This window comes from Convolutriloba macropyga, chromosome 14 (assembly GCF_964194025.1).
Source record: "Convolutriloba macropyga chromosome 14, txConMacr16.3, whole genome shotgun sequence".
Taxonomy (NCBI): Eukaryota; Metazoa; Xenacoelomorpha; order Acoela; family Convolutidae; genus Convolutriloba; species Convolutriloba macropyga.
The window spans coordinates 21720573-21744274 of record NC_134481.1 but is presented as its reverse complement, the minus strand read 5'-3'; the positions used below and the strand labels follow the sequence as shown (position 1 = coordinate 21744274).

The window sequence follows — 23702 nt, the reverse complement described above, 5'->3', positions numbered from 1 at the left end:
ACATAGTGTCCCCCCACCCGTTGAGACCCCTGTCAGCTTTTTGTACTACTCCCCCCCCCCCCCCAGTGTCTTTATGACCCCCCAGTTACAAATTATACGTTGTTATATAGCACGTTACTATGTAACAAAATAGCACATGCGCCTGGGGGTTATAAAAGATTTATGCTCACTAAGCTGGGGGGGGGGGGGGGGGCAAAATAGAATAGATCCGAAAAGTGCTCTGTATTTAGGGGGGTGCATAACATTCCCCCCTCTCTTCCCCCGCCCCAATTATCTGCGCTCCCCGAAACCCTTACTATTACTCCGTGTGGCCTTCTTAATAAACAATAATGGAGGTGATATAATTTTAATTTCGCGATGAGGCTATAATGGGAAACACTCGCCCGCATAGCGTCTATGAGGGGACACGAGAAAAGAGCAAAATCTACTTTCAACAAAGCGCTCTAAGTGAACGCACGTGGCTATTACGATTTGATGCTAATTTGTACAATACTTTGCATTGAGCATAGTAACCGAACTGATTTATTTTTACACACACACAACAAAGAGACCAAAGAAAATAAAACCTATACAAATAAAACAAAGAATTTTGAAAGTGGGCTACCAGTGACTTCTGCACTCCTACTGAGAACTGTTTCCTTTCTTCGGTGGAATAAGACAATGACATCTAGTTGATACATGTTCGGTAATTGAAGACTGTACTTTATATGACAATTAAGCTGTGGGGGACTAGAAGGGGAAAGACCCGATATTTGGGCATTCGCAATATCCCCCATTAGTATAAAGCGTGTGTATGTACCCCCCCCATGGGTGTGTAACCCCCCCCCCCCCCCCGTACCCAGCCCAATTGCCGTAAATTAACCCTACATCATTGCGTGCGGGGGATCGCACTTATCACGTACTCTCAAATTGTCAAATTGTAAGTTGATTGGTACAATGGAAAGGGTGGGCAGGATGCAGGCCATATTGCTGAAACAGTTCCTTATTTATGATGATGTAGAACAACTCCATGTATTACTACACTACTGCACCAAAGAAGACTAACTCCCATCCAGTTTAAGAAATGCCAAACGAGCAGTCGGGCTCTGCTAAAGGGAAAACAGAGACAAACTCACAAGAGGGTTGCCCTAATTCACCCGCTGCCGACAAGAAAGACAAGAAAAACTACAAGCAAAAAACCAATGATGCAAAGGGTAGGTTAGCTTTGGATTTTTCCCAAAATATAGCATATCCAGAATAGATCCGAATATTCGCTTGCGGGTTTGTCATGGTCGGTAACACAAGTCGAAGAATTAATAAGATGAATTCTAAATTAAATTTGAAACTGAAATTATACCAAATTAGCACCTATATATAGTACTTATCTACAAGAATATACAAAGAAAGTTTAGATTAGCTATAACAATTTTACTTGAACGGCATGTAAAAAGATCTTAGTTGCGAAGCCTGGACTTGAGTTTCTATTTTTGTTCGAATTCATACATGGCTTTGGCACAATCTACATCATCAGTTGGAGGTCAATGGATGTTAGAATTAGGTTTCGGATCTTTTCCGTTTGTGCCCCCCCCCAGCTTAGTGGGTGCATATTATTTGCAGCCCCCAGACGCACGTGCAATATTTTTACATAATGATTTACTATGTAATGACATGTGCTCTGTCACTGGGGGGAGCACAACGTACTGGGGGGGGGGGGGGCGCAAACGGAAAAGATCCCAGGTTTCTTTGGGTGGGATAACTTAACTTCTGACATCTGATTGATATGTCAAAAAAATAATGATAGCGCCCAGACAAAATTCAGTCAAGTTTAGTTTTGTGTCCATTACTTATCGACATAGCAATACAGTTCGGCGGTAAATTCTTTTCACGTTTTCTAAAACGTTCACAAAGAATAGCTTCTCAGTGTCTTGCTGTTCTTTCGAAATCATCACATTCTCCCTCTTTTTTAAAGTAAATTTGTGGAGAAAAAGTTCTCCTAATCTGTCTGGTTGTGTTCTTTTTTGTCGATGTTTGTGAACGCTCTGATGATTCAGACTGCGGTGGATCTGGAATTTTTATTACTAAAAAAACCTTTTTTCGAAGCGAAAGTCCCTAATGATGCAAAAATCAAAAGGCGATTTGATTATCGCTCATTAGAATTGTCTAAGTACTGCTTTCAGCCTGTCAACAAATATCAACAAGTTTTTTCGTCAATAACAAGTTTTTATCGTGGTACTTAAGGCTGTACAAGGTGGTTAATACAATCCCTTTTTTAAATTTTCGAAGGCTTTTGCACTTATAAAGTCCCTACCGAAAAAGCTTCTGCTCAATTTATTTTCTCACGGAATATTTTCATATAGATCTTTAAGCGGCGTCAATAACTTTTCCTTTTCAACTCATATCTGTAACAGTTCCTATATCGTTTATACTGCACGCAAGTCTATTCTCTGGAAGCTATTCCGGCAATCTGACTGCTGCGTTTGTTAGTTGGCGGCTGATCACTTTTGATTCTTTCATCATGTTTGGGATCTGGTGCTATTCGTCCTTAGAAACTGGGTATCTTAGAAACCTGACACTATTCACTGGTTTTGAGTTAGATTTTTCTCATTGATATTAAAATCTCTCGCTCAGAGAATTCTTAGAGAGCAACCTTTGTCCTGTTGAATTGCTCTTTGTAATTTTTGGAAATGAACACATCGTCTTTAAAGACTACAACAAACTTGATTCCTCTGAATATTGACTTGATGCAATTCTGGAGGATTGAAGAAAATTTTTTCAAGCATTGAGGTGGTCGGAACATTTTCAATAAGTCCTGGGGTCTGTTCACTGTGCTTTTGTCCTTTGCCTCCTCTTCAAGTTCATTTTGATAAGCAGCTTTTGATAAGCATTTGTTTAAGCATCTGAGAGGTCAATTTTGGCATTGTAGAAGGCCAGGTAAAGATTATGCAATATCGCATCTATGTCTGGTTTTGGGTAGTAGTCCTCGTCCATGACTTTGCAATTGATCTGGTTTTGGGTAGTCTTCGTCCATGACTTTGCCATTGATATGTACTTTCAAGATCTCGCAAGGTCTCAGTTCTCAAATCTACTTTCTCTGTCACGCCACTGGTGATGCATCTGTGATTCCTTTTGGCTGCACAGTCTCCAGGATGCCCTGTTTGACCATCTATTCCAGCTTCTTTTGACCTGGTCTTAAACAGTTATAGTTATTTTCCCGGCTTTGTCGATCAATAGATGTGATCCTGATATTAACTTCACGTGAACTTTGTAGCTCTTCATAGCAGGCAAGTGTTCCCTTGTGATGTCGTTCACAAAGTTCTTGGGTAGGATGTCTCCTCAATTAGTTGAAAAATTTTCACAAGGCTTTACAGTTGCTGGTTTTTTTAGAGCGAAACCTGTTTTGGTTCAGCTCGATATAAAAATAAGATGATCCTGAAGCTTTAATTGATGACCATCAAAATCTTGAGACGTCTTATTTTACAATCCAAATGAGAATTACTGAGCTCAATCCAGTTTTTAGAGGATATACCTGTGCTGTCAGCCCCTGTTGTTACATCCGTTTTTACGTTGCAATTTTTATTGAGTTTTATTGCCATGTGTCAGCATTGATACCGATTTTTTCTTAAAGAAATAACATTCCAATCGTCGATACTGGAGATTCCTTCTCTGAACAATTATTTTCTTCACAAAAATTATTTTATTTTTATATCTGAATTTGGTTGGGGTTTACTTTTGCACTTTTTTTGAGAAGTGTCCCGCCTTTGCACAATTGTTGCAATTTTTACTTAGCGCTGGGCAATGTCTACGATAATATTGCGAATCTGGTTTACCAACACAACTAGTGACTAAATTGTTGCTTTTGTTTGTTGTGAATTTCTTGTTTGACTTTCTAACCGTGTTTTTAAAGTTGCGCCCAACTTCTTCTTTCACAGTAAAAAGCCTGTTTCCCGATGAGGAGCATGCAAAAGCAATTACTTGACTTCTGAATTTTAAAATCTCAATCATTTCAGCGATTGATTTTGCTGGTTTTGCTTTATTACCTTCTAGTAGTCATATTTTTGCGTCAGGATCCTTCAGGGATTTTATTTTCTGGATAGAACTTTCGCCCTCTCTACCGTTACTGCTCTCCCCTTTGGAGAAATAAAGTTTTGAATCACATTTCTGATATCTTTAAACGAATTTGAAATATTGCAGGATTCTTCCAGAAAGTTGGAGACAGGTTTTCACACATGGGAGATAAAATGAAGAACAACGATTCACTCAAAGTGTTCAAAGATGACCACGTGATCAAGTTGGTCAACCGGAAGGTAGAAGGAGCACTACGGGTAACTGATTCTGGGGAGATTGACTGCAAAGGGCAAAAAGACGTCAAAGGAAACTAAACTGTTTATTCACAGTCATCATCTAAACAACAGATTTTTCAGCCCTAGTCATAAGAGGATACAAATCTGGCAGAGATCTCACAGGATTACTCAAAACTTGAAGTATCATGCAAAAATTATATTTTCGGCTGAAAATGGAAGAACTATTACATAATTCCCTTGCTAAATGTCTTAAGCCCTAATAAATTCTGTCTTAAGCCTTTATAAGATTTTTAAATTTTGAATTACTAGGGCCTACCTGAATCTGTGTTATCCTGCAATGAATGAGCTAAAGCTAATTTTAATACAACTTGACATCTTAAATGTTCAATTGAATTTTCAATTCAAACCAACTTTGATTATTAAAAATTCTAGGCGAAAGGGACTAGATGATCAAATGACAACAATCCATTTAAAGTGCATTAATGAAATACTTAATAATGAAATACTTAAAAATAAAGTTTCCCCTGAAGCGTCTTCATGTTTAAACCAGTGTTATCATTTTCCAAAGCTAAACATTTGACTAGTTACAGTTGAAAAACAAACTCTTTTAAATTAAAAGCGTTTTTTGAAGATATAAAATAAACAGTGGTTATTATTGAGATGACAAATATCTACAATTTGTGGTAAAGAATCACGGATCGAACATTGTGTCATTGCGAAGTCTGACGTATGCCTGGGAAGAGAAGGATAAATTTCTGAGAGTGAAAGAGGATGGTCGTCTATGCTGCGATGGAGACGGCAAGTCAAACGACAGCAAATTTAGACTGCATACAAACAAACAGAAATACATCACACTCGAGAATTACAAATACATGTTAGTTTATGTTACAGGAGGCCCAAACATGCTTAATAACTGTTAAAATGAACCAGAACTGAATTTGAAACAGTACCTCTTAATTTGCCTAGTATTCATCCCTTTACTTCCCGAGTTGAGTTTTGGTTTAAAAAAAATCTTAATATTCGTGGTGAAAAAACATTTCCTAACAAAGTGCACACAGTTTTTGCGATGCTAGTGGTAATAGTTGTCTATAGTAGTGACTCGAGGAGGAGCAGTGGCATTGTACAGGCTGTTTTTTTAGCTGAGGCAAGTTTGTTGATGAATGAATTTTTGACTTTCGTTTTTGAACATTGACACCTGTTTTAGAACGTTGAGTTCTGTTTTCGTACATTGGACTTTAAAAGTAGCTTAGGTACTAATAAAAAACAACACTTTTTTATTAACCATAACAGTCATAACAAGTAACAGAGAGTTTGACAATTGTTATAATACTGCCTGGAGTGTGGTTATTTATTTTAGTAAAAAAGTGTAATTAAATTAAATTAAATTAATTCTTAGCTCGACCAGATAATGTTGATTCTTGAGTCGTGGTTTAGTAAACTTTTTAAAATCTGATAGACTTCCAACTAACCGACCCATAAGTTGTATATTGTTTATTATCAGAAAAAGATTTAATATAAAATTTTTTCAATTCTTTTGTGAAAGTTTTTTTTTTGTTTTCCAAACCCCTTAGTTCTTTAGGAAGTGAATTCCAATCCATTGATTCAATTTTTATAATTGAGCGTTCTAATTTTTGAGTGCGACATGTAGAATTTAAAAAATATGTCACAGCTTCTAAGGTTTTGTTTGATGCACCAAGTGGGCAAGGTTGTGACATTTAGAGGATTAAACGCGGGTAAAGGACAGTTTCTTAGTTTCCACATATAAGTTGTTCTTTTCAATTTGATTAAATATTCAACAGGGAGAATAAAATGCTTTATCTTGAGATCTTTTGTTAAGTCCATTCTATTTCTAGAGTAACAAGCACGAATGGCCCAAATTAGTTGCTTTTCAAGCGACATAAGCAAATTTTTGTCAACTGATTGGATTAACAGTAATGAATAGTGTAGATGGCTGATAACAAATGCGTTCAGAACCGTTTTCAATAGAAACGTTGGTATCCGATTACGGAGTGTATAAATTGTTTTAATTCCACGCGCCATTTTCTTTAAAAGATTCTTCAATTCGTCTTGAAAACTGAGATTTTTGTCAATATGTACCCCAGGATACTTGACGCTTTTGGATTGTGTAATAATTTTGTTCCCGATTGTTGTTGATTCAGATTTGCTGAAAATTCTGTTGCGGCTAAATAGAATGAACTCAGTTTTTGATGGATTCAATTGTAGTTTTAGACTTGTGAAATATTTGGTCAGCAATATTACATTTTTTTCTAAAACTGTTTTTAACTCGTGTTGTATAGAAGAGAAAGCAAGGAGTAATGTGTTAACTGCATACTGTACCACCCAGAAATTTTTTATCAATTTGATCTCGCAGATAGTTTATATAAAAATTAAACAATAGAGGACCAAGCACTCTCCCCTGAAGCACACCACGTTCTAGAGTAATCTCATCTGAAATTACGTTATTAATTAGAACTCTTTGTTTTCTCTCCGAGATGAAACTTTCTATTAGTTTTATGGTTTTAGAGTCGACACCTAATAAACCTAGATTTTTAAAAAGATAACATGGTCCATTGAGTCAAATGCTTTCGAAAGGTCTAGAAAGGCAGCAACTACAATTTTGTTTTGATCTGTTTTACGCTTTTTAAACTCAGTAGTATAAAGGAGAGCGTCAGTTGTAGAATGTTTCTTCCTAAAGCAGTATTGGGAGCGACTTAGTAGTTTGTTTTTTTGTGCAAGTGCTCTGTCAATTGATCTTTGATTAAGATTTCAATAACTTTTGAAATGCAGGGTGTTATTGATGTAGGTCTGTAATTGTCTGGTTTCTCGGGATCTTTTTTTATATATTGGTGTTACATCAGCGGTTTTTATAATCTCATGGAAGGTAGAGTTGTTTATGCATTCATTTATAATGAAACATAGATGTTTATTGACTACAGAAATTACATCTTTCAAAGTCCAGGGGGTTGCGCTGAGGAACCCGGTGGTTTGTTTCTATTGATAATATGAAGTTTCGTCTGATAATATGAACTTCTCTAGCTGTGAAAAACTGTAATTAAGAAGATTTGCAATTTTCTCGGGCTCCGTGACATAATCATTGAAGACATTTTTTAAACTTTAGATATGAGTTCTTGTTCAAGCGGAGTTTCTTATTTCATTCATAAGGTTCCAACATTTTCTGCTATTATTAGATGATAAAACTAATGACTGATAAAATTCGTTAAAATCTTTGCTAGATGAGCAGAACAACTTCTTTTTCAATTACGAGAAGGTTTTGAAATTTTTCGATTTCAGACTAGAGTCACACTCTTTTTGTAATTCTTTGTTTTTCTTTTTCAACCAAGTTTGTGAACGAGCAAAGCATGATTTGTCGTTTTTGATTAACAAATTTTTTGTGGGCGTGTTTTTGCAGTACTCTAGTGAAAATTTTGGTGAAAGATTTAAGCATTTCAGTTTCATTATTTTGTTGATTTATGACTGACCAGTTTGTTTTGTTCATATCATCAAGGAATTTTTCTTCGTTATATGTACTTCGATCATAGATTTTTTTCTTCCCTACTACTTTTAATGGGTTTGTTTCTCCTTTCAGTATAGTACAAAGGTCAATATAATCAGATAGAATAGCAGTGTCGCACACTATGGTTTTTTTGACGTAAATATCGGAAAAGAGTAAACTATTAACGTTGCAGTCTTGCTCACCTTGCATATAAGAGTTGCCTCAGTTTTGTTTTGTATTTCTAGATGGTATGGTACTAATTTTGAGTCTATTTTCTCCTCTTCTTTTGAGTTCAGATAAATATTATTGTAATCACCCCTGAGTATTATATTATGACCTTTGACTATTGCATTATCAATGTTTGTAACCAACTGTTCCAGAAGGATCTGTTTTGTTTTGTTGAGAGAATAAGTGACATTATGTAAAAATGTTGTGTTTTGTGTTTTCCGTTTGTTTATTTTTAATTCTGCCCAAATATTTTCAAATTCAACTGAGAACTTATTTAGATCCTTCCTCAATTTTGGAGAAAAGATTTTTGGTATAAGCAGCATTACATCTCCGCCCTTTTTGAAATGCCTCTTTCGCTCTGTCAAATCTAAAACACACATACTGGTCTTTTTAGGGTTATAAAAGTCATCATGATCATTACTAGTGAGCCATGTCTCTGTGAAACAAAAAATAGTATTCTCTGGAAGTTCTCCAACAATCGCTTTTAATGCCCGTCTTTTATTTAGAATGCTTCGACAGTTAAGCTGGAAGTTTTAAGGTTTCTTTTTGTCCGCATTGCGTATTGCTTTAGCCTCTGCAAACGACCGAATTGGGCCGGGATTCCACTCAATGTCGCCACAGCTGATCATTAGGGTGAAGAATGCGTACAGTTTGTTGCAGTTTATTACTAAAAGAGTAAGCACTTCTATTGGAACTCTTTTTTTCAAAGCCAATACCTTTTTAAACTTAGAATTTTTGAATTGCACCCGTTTTCTACTGTTCTTACTGCTGTCGCGGGAAATCTTGAGGACAGCAATAAGAAACAAGGGAAAAAAATTTTTTGTCGAGCTAAGACAAAGAAAGAAAGCATTTAAAAATACAATATTGTGCAGTTCCCTACATCACAAACTGATCAGATGAATTGAAATAAAAGCCATAACTGCTTTTAGAACCATTGAATTTATACGCATTAGAGTTAGCGCGATAAGGCAACTGAATATTGTAAAGCTTATTATGAGAGTATTTTACTGCTCTTTGGGAAAAATGGTACCCGTTTTGTCTGGTAAATTGAGCTCTTACAATTTTCAATGTTTGCCTCGCTTGCGTATTGTCAGCGGCTTCTGATTGAGGAGCCACATAGGATTGAGCAATTCGACCATTGGATGATAGCAACAAATGAGATAGTAGCCAGTTTTTCAATAATGGAACGCCATGCTGATGATTGAAATGAACATTGTCATAGAACATATAATCATAGCTCGTTGAGTCACCAGTTGTTATTGCTGCGCTTTTAACATACTCGTTTAGAGGCCAAATTTTAAACCGATCGACGTTGCCATTTTTATCAAGTAAAAAAGAATTGAAGTTATCTATAATCTTGTTCTTTTGAGTGTTATGTTCAAAATCCTTTCAAGGTGGTATTTCACAGAGTAAAAATGTTTCTGGTGTGAATTTTTCAATGCAAAGATTAACCAGTTGTTTGAATTGTTCAAAATTTACTTCAGCAGTTTTAGAAGTATGTATCAGCACGTTATTTGTTCCCTATTGTAAGACCAAAGTTTTCAATTTTTTTGCCTTGTAATCCTTCAGTACTCTCAATTTTTCTTTTGTTGTTGACCCCCCGATAACCATGCACCCTAATATCAGCAGGTATTGATGTATCTCGCTCTAGTTTTGGGATAATGCTGCTCCCAATAACTAAATTTTTGTTAACATCCTCATTTGAAATGTTTTGGAAATCTGCTACTTGTTCATTGTTGTCCGTTTGGATTGCTACTTCGACCATAGAATGTTTCCTATTGTCTTGACCACTTACCACCTTGTTGTCGAGTAATTTTTTCGCCGGTTGAGTGATAACTTTTTCGAAAAACGTGTTTTTTTCTGGTTATTTTTCGGAAATATCAATATATATTTTGTACATGTCTTGTTTATTTAAGCTGAGGAAAGTTTTTTCGTCAAGAAGAGCCATAGTTTTTTAAGTGTTATAGTATCGTCTGTTTTCAGATGTAGGAAAGGTTTGCTTAATGCTTACTAATCATTCAAAGATACTTTTAAAGATAGGGACTAATCTTCAATAGAGAAGTTTGTGTTGGTGACGTAATAAACGACCGTTTTCAAGAACGCTTTGATGCTTGTCTGTAATAGGAATATTTTATAGGAATATTTAAGAAATATTCCTATAAAATATTTTAGGCACTGCTGATAATACTTAAGGTGCAAATTTCGTTTATGAGAAGTTTTCTTCCCATAATAGTCCCTTCTGTTTTCGTACATTGGGCTTCAACAGTAACAGTAGCTTAGGTACGAATATAAAGAAATTAGGAACTGCTGGTGATACTCAAATGTGAAAAGCTCATTTTGTGAGAAGTTTTCTTCCGATATCAGTCACCTCGTGTATTCAAACTACAGACATCACCCACCTAGCGCCCATTTTGCTTTAAGTCATGTCACAAGCTCATCGACGTCAACTATTTTCCTTGTTAATTTCTAGCACTGTAGCAATTATATTCGTTCTGTGGTCTAATTTCTTTCCATTTACCGTTTCTCGGCTTTTTCATCCGATGCTTTTAACTTTTGGTCCTTAAAAACGGGATAAACAGGTAAATCCCGGAGGGCGTTAAGTGGTTGAAAAGCTCTTTTAGAGCCTCATGACTTTCTAGTCTCTAAGAATGCGCTTCGACCGTCTAGCCTCTTCCACCTGGCCGTTTGGCCCCCCTCGCGCAATCGTCCCCCGTCCAGCCCTCCGGGCTTGACCCCACTGATGAGACCACCACGCCGCTCACCACCCCCCTCTAATGCAGACCCTAATGCTAGCATCCGTGAGCCCTTTCACTTTTATAACAGGTTTCAAAAAGCATAAATCTAATAGACTTTGAATGTACAAGCGTCTATTGCTTTTGTTGTCTGAGCAAGCAACATTATGAGCAGAACTGTCCTTTAATACAAAATATTACGTCGGCTATCCAAATGAAAAGCAGCTGAACTTTGCCTGCACATTTGACGCAAGATAGGAGCTTTTTCTTTGTTAAATTTAGCGAATTTTTTAAATAAGAATTTTATGTACGGACAGTTTATACGACCTTGAGTATCAGAGAGAAAGTTTTGCTCAGATTGTTGAAATATTAAAGGCCACAAAAATCAAGTGCATCTCTGTAAATTAATTAAACTTGTATGAATATGTGAATTAGGTATCATCATATAGCGGCTGCAAGTGATGGCTCCCTCTTCAGTCCAAAGAATGCCACGGAGAAGAACGAGGCCAGCCAGTTCACCCCGGAGTTACTCGGCATACACACCCAGACATCATACGGCTGGAAAGTACAACAGATATAACCACCATTCTATGATGCTACTGCTTTAACCCCAACATATGACATGACAATCAATTTAAGACCAACTTTACAGATTTTAAAAGTTTTGTGCAGTTAGAATAATATATTGTTTCACTAAACCAATTTTTGAAGCGAAATTTATAAACTGCGGAAAATTATTGCACGTTTTCGGAACCTATAGTAAAATTATGTGTTTCTCCGATGCGAGTCATTCATTTGGCGCAGGTTGACTTTTAAGGTTTAGTTTTAATATAGATATGAGCATGAAAATGGACGCAAACTATTGTACAGGGTTTCAGAATGCCAGTGTTATGTACAACCCAAAAAAGCCACGGGATATATTAAAATTCAATTATGGAAATATACGAGTGACGCGAAAACAGCATCATCATAGTCAAGAAATGAGCAAAATGTCCTAAGAAACAGCTGAATATTTTTAATTAATTCAGTATCCATAATTAAGTTTCCAAGAAATGGACTTAAAGATACTTGAAGTTCAGGTCAAAGTTGATCCGAAAAGCGCGAATTTTATTTTGGAAAATTCAACGCATGGCATCCTAGTAAGAAAGACTAAGGAGAAACACTTGAATTTTAACATCAATATAGAAGAAAACTAATGGAGTCACTTGCATACACACTGAGATATAAATATAGGAGATACTCAATATAAACAATGAATGCTAGCCATTTCAAGATGAATAGCGTCTTTTAAAACTCTGCAGCAGTTTACTCTACTTTATTCTTCTTAATCTTTTATTTGTTCAGACCAACCTTAGTGGGGAGCAACCATATGCTCAACTGGTTTTTTTGTTCAGTCAACTTTTGTACGATAGATATATTCACCGCAGTGTATCATTAGAGTGAGTTGTATCATTAGAAAACCCGACGAACAGTGAAATTTTTCTTCTAATTTTGCTTTTTGCCAGCCAGTTATCGAGTTTTTAGTTTTTGACTTTCGGCCATGGAACAAAGAAAGGATCGAACAACATCTAATTCAACGAAGATTGAGGTGGAAGCGCCACCAACGAACAGCATTTAGAGTAGATTGGAGAGATGTTAGAAGAAGCTATGTATCCATTGTTGGGGGGGGGGGGAAACAAGCAGTCACCGAAAAATTTCTCACAACCAGGTTGTTTAATAATGAGCAAACAATGAACGCAGCAACGTTGAAGCTAGTGTGTTCAAATGTACAGACCTGAACGACTTCGCAGCATCAACTTCCAAGCACTACTAGATAATATGATCTGGGTCAAGTTACGCAGACAATTGCAAAATCTGACAACAAGATTCAGTCAATGAACATTTGAACAATTGACAGAGTCTAGATAAGACCAGTAGCAAAGATCACTCCTGTGCTACCAAACAGAAACAATGTGCTCACGATAGAAAAAAGGGCAGGCAATGTTGGAATGGAGCTTCTTGAAAAAACATAAGCTTTCAAGGCTGCAGTATAGTCAGAAGAACAGCATGAAGAGAAAAAGTAAATCGATTCATTCATGTTTGTCAACTTATGAAGTAGTATTAGTATGTGAATATCAAGCATCCTTTCATAATCAAACAGAAAATGAAAGTACTCCAATATTACCAACTCGTTGTTGTCCATTTCGCACAAATCATGAAATTCACATTAATTTAGCCTCAGTTTCTCAAGATTGGGTTTGCTACGAAATCCATTTCCGATATAGAGTTTTTGCCACGGGTTCTTTCTGATTGACAATTTTTCCATGACAAAAAATTAACATCGAGAAAGCGACGTTTGAAGCTTTTTAACCTTCAGTGAACATCTCTATCTACAACCAAGCAAAAATGCAAGCAAATCTCAAAAGTAAATTAGGTGACTAGCAGTATAAGCAAAACTTAAAACCTACAAAAAATAGTGAAAAACCAAAATTTTGGCCCTATTACTCTTGCATAATCTGTGTATTACTGGGCAATTCACAACTTGGGCGATGGTCTGTAATCTTCAGTGTCTTGTCTCAGTAGAACAGCTTCGCTTCGTGGTTGTAGAGTTGAACGTTACTTTGTATTATATAATGCAAATTAACCTTGATATTCTCAAACTTTCTTTGTTATGAAAAAGTTCCAATAAGAAAGCAATTTTGCGCCAACTACGGAGTCGGTTTCTCCCACTGGCATTGAAAAAGTCTAGTCTATCTTCACGTTAGTGTTACACAACTTATGTCTGGTTCTTGCAAAAATGTCACATAGTTAATCTAGTTAACTAATGCTGCCTTCGTTAAAGCCGTCTGTTAATTAGTAATGAAGCTCGAGATAATTTGAACTTTCAATTCATTGTTGGAGTTGTTCAAAAAAAACTGTAGCAAATTCAAATTGCCTCAATTTGGAAATATCTGGAAAAATTCAAAACTATTGGGTGTAATGTCCATGGATGTATCGTTCAAGAAGCTAATGGTGTACAGTTTTTTTGATAAGATTCTTTCTATAAAAACAAGAATGCTACATTTGCACAATCAAATCAAAATTTTTAAAGTTTATAATTCCTTCAGCTATCAGTTGATGAAAATGTTTCCAGCTGAAATTAATATAAAAAGGCATATTAGACAAAATAAGTTATTGGTAATAGCTAAGGAAAACTGGCATTGAATGGTTGAACTATTTGATTTTGTCTTTTTAAAATTTGAATAAAACTAATCTCAGCGTGCACTTTTCAAAATTGGATCTTCAAGAGGTTGAAACGAATTACTAAACAAAATTAATGGCTTCCACCTGATTAGCTGGTGGTGTTAAGATGGTAGATCGCTTACGAAACCTTCTAGAAACAAGAGAAATTTCCCTAAAATGAAACATCAAATGTTCGCAAGGAGCATAAATTCAGCGCCAAGTTTTCCAGAACGTTACAACTTAAGCACGTTTTTGAGTTATAAAACGTAAAGAGTTATTATGAATGTGAAAAAGTTGATTATTGCGATCAACGCCGCTTGTTTTGATTTTTCCCCTGAAGTTGCAAAAAATATCAACTACAAATAACTGTCCACTTCGGCTAATTAACAATTGTTCTTTTCAGTCAGATTCTATGTTATAAATTAGTTCGATCTTGTTGACTTTTTTGAATGAAAATGACCAGTAACTAGAATTCCAAAAAATGGTGAGCTTGAGAAAAAAATTGTTCTTACTCATTTAGTGAAATTCAACATCCATTGGATTAGAGCTGGCAAGTGAACATACAAAAGTCAGCTTCAAAAAAATTCAACCAACAGAAAATAGTTCCTTGTCAATATGATAAACTTTTTTTGGACCGCACAAACTTTTTTCCCTGAAAATAACAGTGGTCACTACTTTAAAAATGTCTTTAAAAATCTTTAAAACCCACTAAGATTGTACGAAATAAAGCATATTCATTCGAAGCATATTCATTTGAAGCATATCCATTAGCACTCTCATTGCTCTACAAAAAAGAAAACAGTTTCTAGAGAATTCCATGTTGAAGTTTTTAAATTACGTGGTGAACATTTTACCACAACGCAGCATCTGGTGAAATTAAGAGAAGCCTTTGTTTTCTTTTGCTCTAATTAGAGTTTTTTTTATTGTAACTTGCCTTCAGTTTCAATTTTTCATCCACAAAACAACCTTCAATGTACTATCAAAATTAATGAACTTTTGTATCCACGACAACTCAAAATAAAAAAGAACTATTTAAATAACATTGTCAAAAGTTTCAAAATTTCCAATAATTCTCAGAAACTGCTATGATGCCATCAAGATACGGAGGACGATGTGGCCATCACTTCAAGAAAAAGCTAATTATCTTATTTGGATTAATTAGTTCGAAATTCTTAGTTTGAAATTCTTAAAAAGATGAAATTCTTAGTCTTTTTCCACGAGTTAAAAAGGGAATGATATGCATTCAGTTTCATTTATGTACTAAGCAACTTTTTGTTTAATTTCAAGAATTCTGTAACAAAGTGTAATTTTCTCATTTTCCTTCGTAACTTTTTTAAAACAGAAATGACAAAAGCTTATATATTTTGTCCTTCTGCGATATTTGGCACAAAATTTGATGACCGAACTGAAATAGATCCTTTATTTCTGGTCCGCGAGAACCTGCCATATTTATATTTAAAGAGATACACTCAAGCTCAGGAACCAAAAAGTCCTTCAAATTTTATCAATGCATTTTGTTTCTCACTGAGCGAAAACATTCATTAATTTTATACTTTTCGGCTAATAATGTTGATCAACAGACTTCAAATCTCATCTAGTTTTGACGTTCGCTTGTTTTTAAACTGCATTATTTGAGGATAGTTTGGAGTGCCAAGATCCTATGGAAACTGTCGAAACTGTTTTGCCGAATTATATCACTCATTTTAATCATGAAGATTTAGCCGTTAAAGCCATGGAGTACGTTTTTCTCCGTCATTGACTCTCCAGATGCATTTTAGTTCTCGCGAATGAAACACGCGTTTATTTCCACACTAATGTGCCAATCCAATGAGTTGAATTTTTTTTCTTATCAAATTTGTGAAACGTGTTGTCAAGTGAAGTCATGTGCGACAGAAAAGGTGATTTGAAAATCACAAGTCCAGTGAATTTTGATGTTTCATCAATTAAAGTGAATGGATAGCAGTTGACCCTAATTGTTTGAATGGGTGTTTGTATGTTGTCAAAAATATCAAGATTCGAAAGTACCCCCAGCTTAGTGGGCTAAATCTTTTATGTCCTTATAATGATACATTTTCTACCGTTCTCCTAGTGAAAAGACTTGACTAGCAGAAGAGTTATTGAAACAATTATAAATACAATTTGTAAATTGAGAGGATAACACACTGCTGGGTCAGTTCTCCCATCTAATCCCTTCTTTGGGCAATGCAAACATTTATTAGAGTAAAAAAGACTCGTTTGTTTAAACATGGTTATGGGAAAACAATCTATTCCCAAACCCCCAGCTTAGTGGGCTAAATCTTTTATGTCCTCAGTCGCACGTGCTATTTTTTACGCAGAGCGTGCTATATAACAACACATATGTAATTGGAGGAATAAAACACACTGGGGGCAGAAACAGAATAGATCCCGAAAAAATTTGGGTCTGCTCCATTATAGTCCTCTCCTCAACTTAGCGGTCATAACGTATACCCCACCCCCCTCCTCCAACATGGTACTATCATAATGGGGATCTAAATTTCAGGGGAGCTATAATGGGAACACAAATAAAAGAGGCAGCTCCGGGCATTGTATTATTAAACATTAAATTAAAAGGGCAAATAATTGGCTACCATTATTGTAAATAATTTTTTAAATAAGTGATGTGATATTTACCTCCAGAACATTTTTCGTTCATTTTCAACTTTGTCACGAAGCAAAGTCAGAAGTCAAGGAACTAAGCAGCTCTCCTGAACAAATGAAATTAACTTTAAATTGATAAACTAAATTAAATTGAACTAAATAAGAATGAGCAAACCAGTAGGGAGACCAGTGAGCAGCCGCACCCCCTCCCGAACGCCCTCCCCGGGCAACAAATCTGGGCATTCTCACAAGAAGCCCAAAAGCGACCGCAGCAAGACTCCAGACAACAAACCAGGTTTCTGGTACGGCGTCTCAACCCGTTTTGGACACATGAGCGACAAATGGAAGTCGACTCCCACACTTGGAATGTTTAAAACTGATCACGTGATAAAACTGACAAATTTGAAAAGTAAAGGCTGTCTCCAAGTGTCAGATAGGGGCGAAATTAATTGTCAAGGGGACAAAGACGCGAAAGGAGATGAACGGATGCACTTTGTGGTGACGAATCACGGCTCGAATATCATTTCATTGAGGAGCTTGACCTTTCCCTTTGCGAACTCTGACAAGTTCCTGAGGGTGAAAGAGGATGGAAAGCTGTACTGCAATGGACAGGGAAAGACAGACGACTGCAAGTTCAGATTGCATCAACCAAATGATGGAATGGTCACTCTTGAGAGCTATAAATACATGTAAGAACACTAATCATAAATTCGGTTTATCGGATCTTTTCTATTTGTGCGCCCAGCTTAGTGGGCGCTTATATATAATAATTTGCTGTGCAAAGTCAAATAGTTTTTAACTGGGGATGCATAACGTACTTGGGTCAATAACGGAAAAGATCCGGTTTATTATATGAAAAATGTGTTCCTCATAACAGCACTCACCCTGGCTGCAAAAGCTTTACTAACAGCATATTACTGAATAGCAATTGCAACTCTGGGTCTTTCCTATAAAATAATATCCCCCATCATGATATATTTATGAAAGTTCCATCATGATATATTTATGAAAATTGCGGGGCTATATGTTATATGATCACTAAATGGGGAGGGGGGACTGTAATGGGAAAGAACCGCACAACACTTACTACATTAAAAATCAATGTTTCTCAAAAATGACATTTTTGTAATCCGGCGGTGCACAGCATACTGTAGGTCATTAACTGAACAGATGCCATTTTTAAAACCTATCCGTTCTGTTTCGAATTGACCTATCCGTTCTATTGACGGAAAAATTATAAAAGATGCAAAGTTTAAGTTCAGAGTTAGGGTTCTGCGTTTTAATATCGCCCAGACCCTCTTATTATTTTCGCGTCTCGTTCTGGTTAAGTTTACAGTAATGGAGGCGGGGTTAAAACGCTTTATGCCCCCTAATCAAGGGGCATAAAGCGTTTTATAGATACTATAGATACCATAATACTATAATCGGGTATAATACTGTAGATACTATAATACTATAGACATTATATATACTATAATGGGGTGCTATAATCTATATTTTGTGCGAGGGGGGGGGGGGGTGGTTTTAATCGAGGAAGACCCATATGTTCTCAATTATTTATCATTTTAGGTACCACCACATAGCCGCGAGGAGTGATGGGAACATGGTGTCTCCTAAGAGGGCGTGGGAGAAGAATAAGGGGTGCCAGTTCACAGTCAGACTTATTGGCAAACACACCAACACTCCCGCTGGATGGAAAGTTAACCCCATTTAGACTTGTCCGTAGCTTACCCCGATAACCCTGGAAACAACATTGCGTTTACACCACCCGCTGGGCAAATACTCACTAAAACAAGTAGATCAATTGCAAATAACAAAATGATGAAACTGAAAACGGAAAGAAATTTAAATTAGAAGTATATTGATCTTATCTCAATTAAACGGTTTTGCGTAAAACGACCAGGTACGGACAGACAGACAGTGGCCATACAAGACATTGGAATGATTTAAATGAAAGGGCCATTACGAAAGGACCGTTACGTAAAGGGAAAATTACCTAAATTTCAACGATTCATGGTTAAGGTCTATTACGCCATAAAAATCTTCACACTTTGTATGCGAGCTTAAAACAAACAAAAAACGGCAGGACAAGTCCTAAACTACAATCCAAACTGAATTGTGAAAGTGAATTGAATTAACTAATGACCCGACAAATGAAATTTTATAGTGAGATCAAACTAATACAGTAAAACAAACCCTGTCGCGTTATGCGCACATATAAACAAAAAAAATCTGAAAACATAAAAAATTTTTTCTATGAGTTGGTGTTTTAAGAAGCCCTCAAAATAACACCATTTTATGAAAATTTTTTCGCTGTGCACTTAGAATTAATACATAATACAACAACCTTGTGGGATTCAATGATAGACAAAGCAACAAAGAATCAAAACTTGAAGAAAATAAGCAAACACTGACTTGGCAAAAAAAAGTGTGGGAGTCAGTAGCGTCAACCTAAGAGAACATCACAACTTACATCACAAACACCAGCATACCAATAAACTTTAAAAGCCATCAAATATATTTTTTAGCTGTTCTTTCTAGTGACTGAAAAACATTGCAATGTCAAATGGTATCTCGGCGAAGGAAAATGTTAGCTAAAAAGAAGCCAAAATGACAACAACTACGCGCTAACTGGAAGGCCAATAAGAATTTGTTAATTTTTGAGCCTAAGCAGCATGACCACAAGAAAACCAAGACCAAAAAATCATTATTTAGTTTTTGAAAAGCAGTTGTCAAAATCTTTAACACAACTTCTCTGAACTCAAGCGACTAATTAGACTCATATTACTCACTATCAACCTATGAAGTCTGCTATTTATGAGATTAAGTGATAAAACGGCAATTAGTGCAACAAATATTTTTTAAAAAATGCAAAAAATTTCAGAAAACTGAAAGCTTATAAGTCAAAGAAAGAACAGTCTCAAACTGAAACCAATAAATCAATTAATTTAGGCAGCCTTACTAACGGATGACACTTGTATCTAAGGACACTATCAGAAAAAACAACAAATAGAGCAATGAAAACTGGTAGACCTCCAACATTATATTTCTCCAAATCATTAAAAGGGGGTCATAGAAAGAATTAGCTGTGAGCTGAAGCATTTAATACAATAAAAAATTTATCAGTTCATATGAGCAACCTATGAGAATGGTCCCTCGTGAGATTTAATGACAAGACAGCAAAATACTACAAACAGTCTCAAAACTCAAAAGATATATTTATATTGGATACAAAAAAATGTCATGGAAACGACCAGACATTAACTCAAGCATTTAATTAGGTTCATTTTTTCCTCATTAGAAGCCAATGAAGCTGTCATGCATAATACTAGGCTATAAGAAAACAAAAAAAATAAAAGACAAAAAATTTCAATTGTTTTCTGTGACAACAAGTTGTGTCAAAATCGAAACAAACCTTAGTTGTATGTCAATGAGTTCAACCAAATGCAAATAAGTGCCATTAGAAAACATATATATCATATTATTAGCACTTGAGAGAAGAAACAGATGTTGAAGAAACTGAAATTTTTCGTCAGAAAAAGGATGCGTCAATGTGCTATCACATTCTACCATAGCTTTCAAAAACGTAGCGAAATTTTTTTTATATCTGCAATTTGAGTGTAGCACTATTGTCTCATTTTCTCGCTTTCAAGCTAGGAAACTCCCAGATAAAATAGAACAATTGGAAAAAGTAAGTTTTAACAAAAATGAGGGCGGCATGAGCTTGAGCAAGGGGCCGTTGGCTGCACGGGGCCTTCACGGCCTGAAAGATGTCCAGGGTTATGGACTGAGGGGGACGAAGGGTGAAGGGGGCTATTGGGTGGGTTGTGGGTGTTTAAAAGTACCAACAGGACTAAAATAATTGATACAAACTTCGTTTGAGAGCAATTAAAACACTATAAACTAAAGACTAGTTCATGTCCACAATTTTTTTTCTGAAGTTAGCAGAAATAATCAGGCTAACATCGGTCAAATTGCTCTCGAATGACAAGCGATGCAGACTATTTCAGAGGGGGAAGTCGCCTACACAATGTTTATGCTTGCAAAAAATTCTTATCAATGAGGGATTCAAACCATATCAGGGCGTTATAGCCTGAAGCATTAATCAGTCAGCTATCGTGGCCTAGTACTAGCTCAACTTACATTCGCTAATGTTTTAGCAACTAACTTGGGGCCTTTACTGCACATATAAGTTCCATTGACATTAAACTATTTCAGATTAAACTAAAGTTTTCAAGTGCAAAACTCATTTTGACTGAGGTAAGTCAACTATGATCTAAAACTAATCACGCAAATGATCTTAAAACTTTTGCTAGAGAGAGAATGAGAAATGAATTCACGCGCTAAACGCCGTTAGTTAGTGGACAAACTCATTCAGAAAATTTTAACTTTTTCAGCTTTGCTGTGTGAACAAATGTCAAAAAAAAAGAGCGTCAGACGACGAAACAAAAAAAAACACTGCAGGACAAGTCCTGACGTACAATTCAAAGAATTTTCTTTGACTAAACAGAAAAACTAGACCTAGAAAGGACTATGAGTGAATTGAGAAAACCATTTAAAAAAATCAGATGAAAAAATAAGAAAAAAAAAACAGAATATCAACGTCCAAATGCCGCATGTGAACAAAAAAACCACTAGCGAGAAATGAAAATTCAATTCAAACAAAAAACTAGGCCTAGAATGAGCTGCGAATGGATTGGGAAGACAATTTAGAAAAAAAATCCGATCCAAAAAATGGAAAAAACAGTAAAAATCAGAGTGAAATTGCCGCATGTGAACAAAAAACCACTACCGAGAAACCGAATTTTTGTTCAAACACCATTTTCTCACTCTGCTTTAATATAAGAGCGAAAAAAATCCACGCCGCAAAACCACTCGCTTTTTCGCTCCATTTCCTGTTTCGGAGTGACCAAAATCACTACTCCAATTTGACTTCAAAAATCATGAAAATGTGTGAACAGATCTTAAAAAAAAACTTAGCCGGAAGAATTCCGGAAACGACTCGAAGGAGAAAATTGCCCATCCTTATAAATAAACAACTGAACAAATATTGTGAACCCTGAACCTCCATAAATGCCATAAAAAATTAAGGAAGAATAGAAACGGCATTCAAAAATAAATTGAACAAAAAAACTATAAAAACTTTTTTTAACTTGAGTTTTTTTATAGTACAAGGAAACATAAAGCCGAATAAAGTTCCTATACAATTAGAGCAATAAAAAGCTCGCAAAACAATGGGCAAATCATAAAAGGCTAAGCAACTTGTCTAAGATTAAAAAAAATCCTTCAAAAAATAAGAAAGATGGTTTTAAAATTTCTCAATTTTTCTGTCAATTTTCCTCTTAAAAAAAATGAGTTATACCAAGAAAACTTTAGTAAAATGGTATCTGAATATTTCTTAACAAGCTTTTATCCAAATCCCACTTAGAGCATTAAAACAAAAAAACAGGCAAAAAATCATTAAATTTTGTCTAAAAATCAGCAAAACTGATCAAAAATCTACAAATTAGCATTAAACTGAAAATTACTATACTTTTGGCTACACAACTAGGACAATTATTCTGAACCCTGAACCTCCACAATTGCCATAAAAAATTAAGGAAGAATAGAAACGGCATTCAAAAACAAATTGAACAAAAAACTATAAAAACTTAGTTTTTTTAACTCGAGTTTTTTTTAATAGTACAAGGAAACGTAAAGCCGAGTAAAATCGCTTTCCAATTAGGGCAATGGAAAACTCGCAAAACAATGAGCAAGCCATAATAGGCTAAGAAACTTGTCTAACACTAAGAAAAAAGAAAAACTGCAAAAAAAATAAAAAATGGTTTAAAATTTCTCTATTTTTCTGTCAATTTTCCGAAGAGAAGAACGATTTACACCCATAAAACTTTTAGCTGAATATTCCTTAAGTAACAAGCTTCTTTTAAAATACCATTTAAAGCATTAATACAAAAAAAACAGGCAAACAATCATTTATTTCGTAAAAGAAAAAAACAGGGAAAAAATTATTAAGTTTCGTCTAAAAATCAGCAAAAATGATCAAAACCCTCCAAATTAGCATTAAACTCAAGAATTAACTACTTGAAACCTTCAATTCCTATCAAAACAAGTCTAAAACTAAAACAATATCATAATAAAACCCCATAACCATCAAAAGTTGCAAAAAAGTGCTTTTAAAAGCCGCACGTGAACAAAAAAATTTCGCTCGCTTAGAGAAAATTTTTTCACACATCAATTTATCGCTCTCTCAAAAACAGCGGTATGAACAAAAACCACTCTCTTTTCGCTCCGCTCTTAACTTTTGTTCAGCCCCAAAATCACTCCAAATTTTTCCACGCGTTTCATTTCCCGCTTCAAAAATCACTCCAATAAAATTGATTAAAAAAAGGACTTCTCCAATACTCCTCTTCGAGTCGTAAAAGGACAGCGCCCCAATACAATTCAAATTCTTTGAATTGTAAAAAAGGACTTCTCCAATACTCCTCTTCGAGTCGAAAAAAAAGACAGCGCCCCAATACAATTCAAATTCTTTGAATTGTAACAAGAGCACAGCAATATAGTTTCGCTCAGCTTAAAACGTCGCAGCTATAATAATAGCAATTTAGGTTACGCCAAACCAAGAAGTCAACCGTGCTAAAATCACTCAAGAACTAAATTCGCAAGAATGTTGAAGAAGACGGCAATCTTTATATGCGGCATAACTATTTCCCGTGACGTAGTGTTTAAAGAATCACCAATGATAACCGCGCTATGAAAATACTATTACGCATTCTTAGAATGAGTATAAAATACAACGGCCTTGTGCCAATCAATCACAGGCAAACAGAAAAAGAGGGTAAACTGATGATTCGATAAAAATAGAATGACCATATTTTATAAGCATACATGCTTTTTAAGTTCGATTTCATTTCTGAAGCTTTGATGGACAGTATAAAGTGAAAGTCTACACTTCTATTTGCGTACACATGTAACGCCAACCTTTTATCCAACATTTTCATAGTCTTGGCTGGATCAATATAGGCAGAAAGTTCCTTCCTGTTCTCTATTGCGTTTTCACGAAGACCACTCAGATTCTTATGGTCCGGAACAGAAAGATCCAAGCTCCATCAGGCTCATTGAAGATGAACTAATTGCTCAATGAAACAAAAA

The 23702-nt window shown here is 35.6% G+C and overlaps 2 protein-coding genes across 6 annotated transcripts; both read left to right on the top strand.

Annotated features, from left to right (window-relative positions):
- The first annotated feature begins 385 nt into the window (after nt 1-385).
- LOC142353175 (uncharacterized) lies at nt 386-11435 on the top strand. 5 transcript variants are annotated; one of them, XM_075405395.1, is made up of 5 exons: nt 386-595; nt 1001-1193; nt 4171-4350; nt 4941-5154; nt 11169-11435. In XM_075405395.1, exons 2-5 carry the CDS (start codon nt 1064-1066, stop codon nt 11311-11313), a joined length of 669 nt encoding a protein of 222 aa, XP_075261510.1. In that variant the 5' UTR covers nt 386-595; nt 1001-1063; the 3' UTR covers nt 11314-11435. The 5 variants fall into 5 exon arrangements, with proteins under 5 accessions (XP_075261510.1, XP_075261507.1, XP_075261508.1 ...); XM_075405392.1 differs by having other exon boundaries at nt 386-628; XM_075405393.1 differs by having other exon boundaries at nt 386-633; nt 979-1193.
- Nucleotides 11436-16601: 5166 nt separating this feature from the next.
- On the top strand, nt 16602-18414 carry LOC142353154 (uncharacterized). Its single transcript, XM_075405366.1, has 2 exons — nt 16602-17242; nt 18123-18414. The coding sequence occupies exons 1-2, from the start codon at nt 16719-16721 to the stop codon at nt 18265-18267; spliced, it is 669 nt and encodes a 222-aa protein (XP_075261481.1). The 5' UTR covers nt 16602-16718; the 3' UTR covers nt 18268-18414.
- The last annotated feature ends 5288 nt before the right edge of the window (nt 18415-23702 follow it).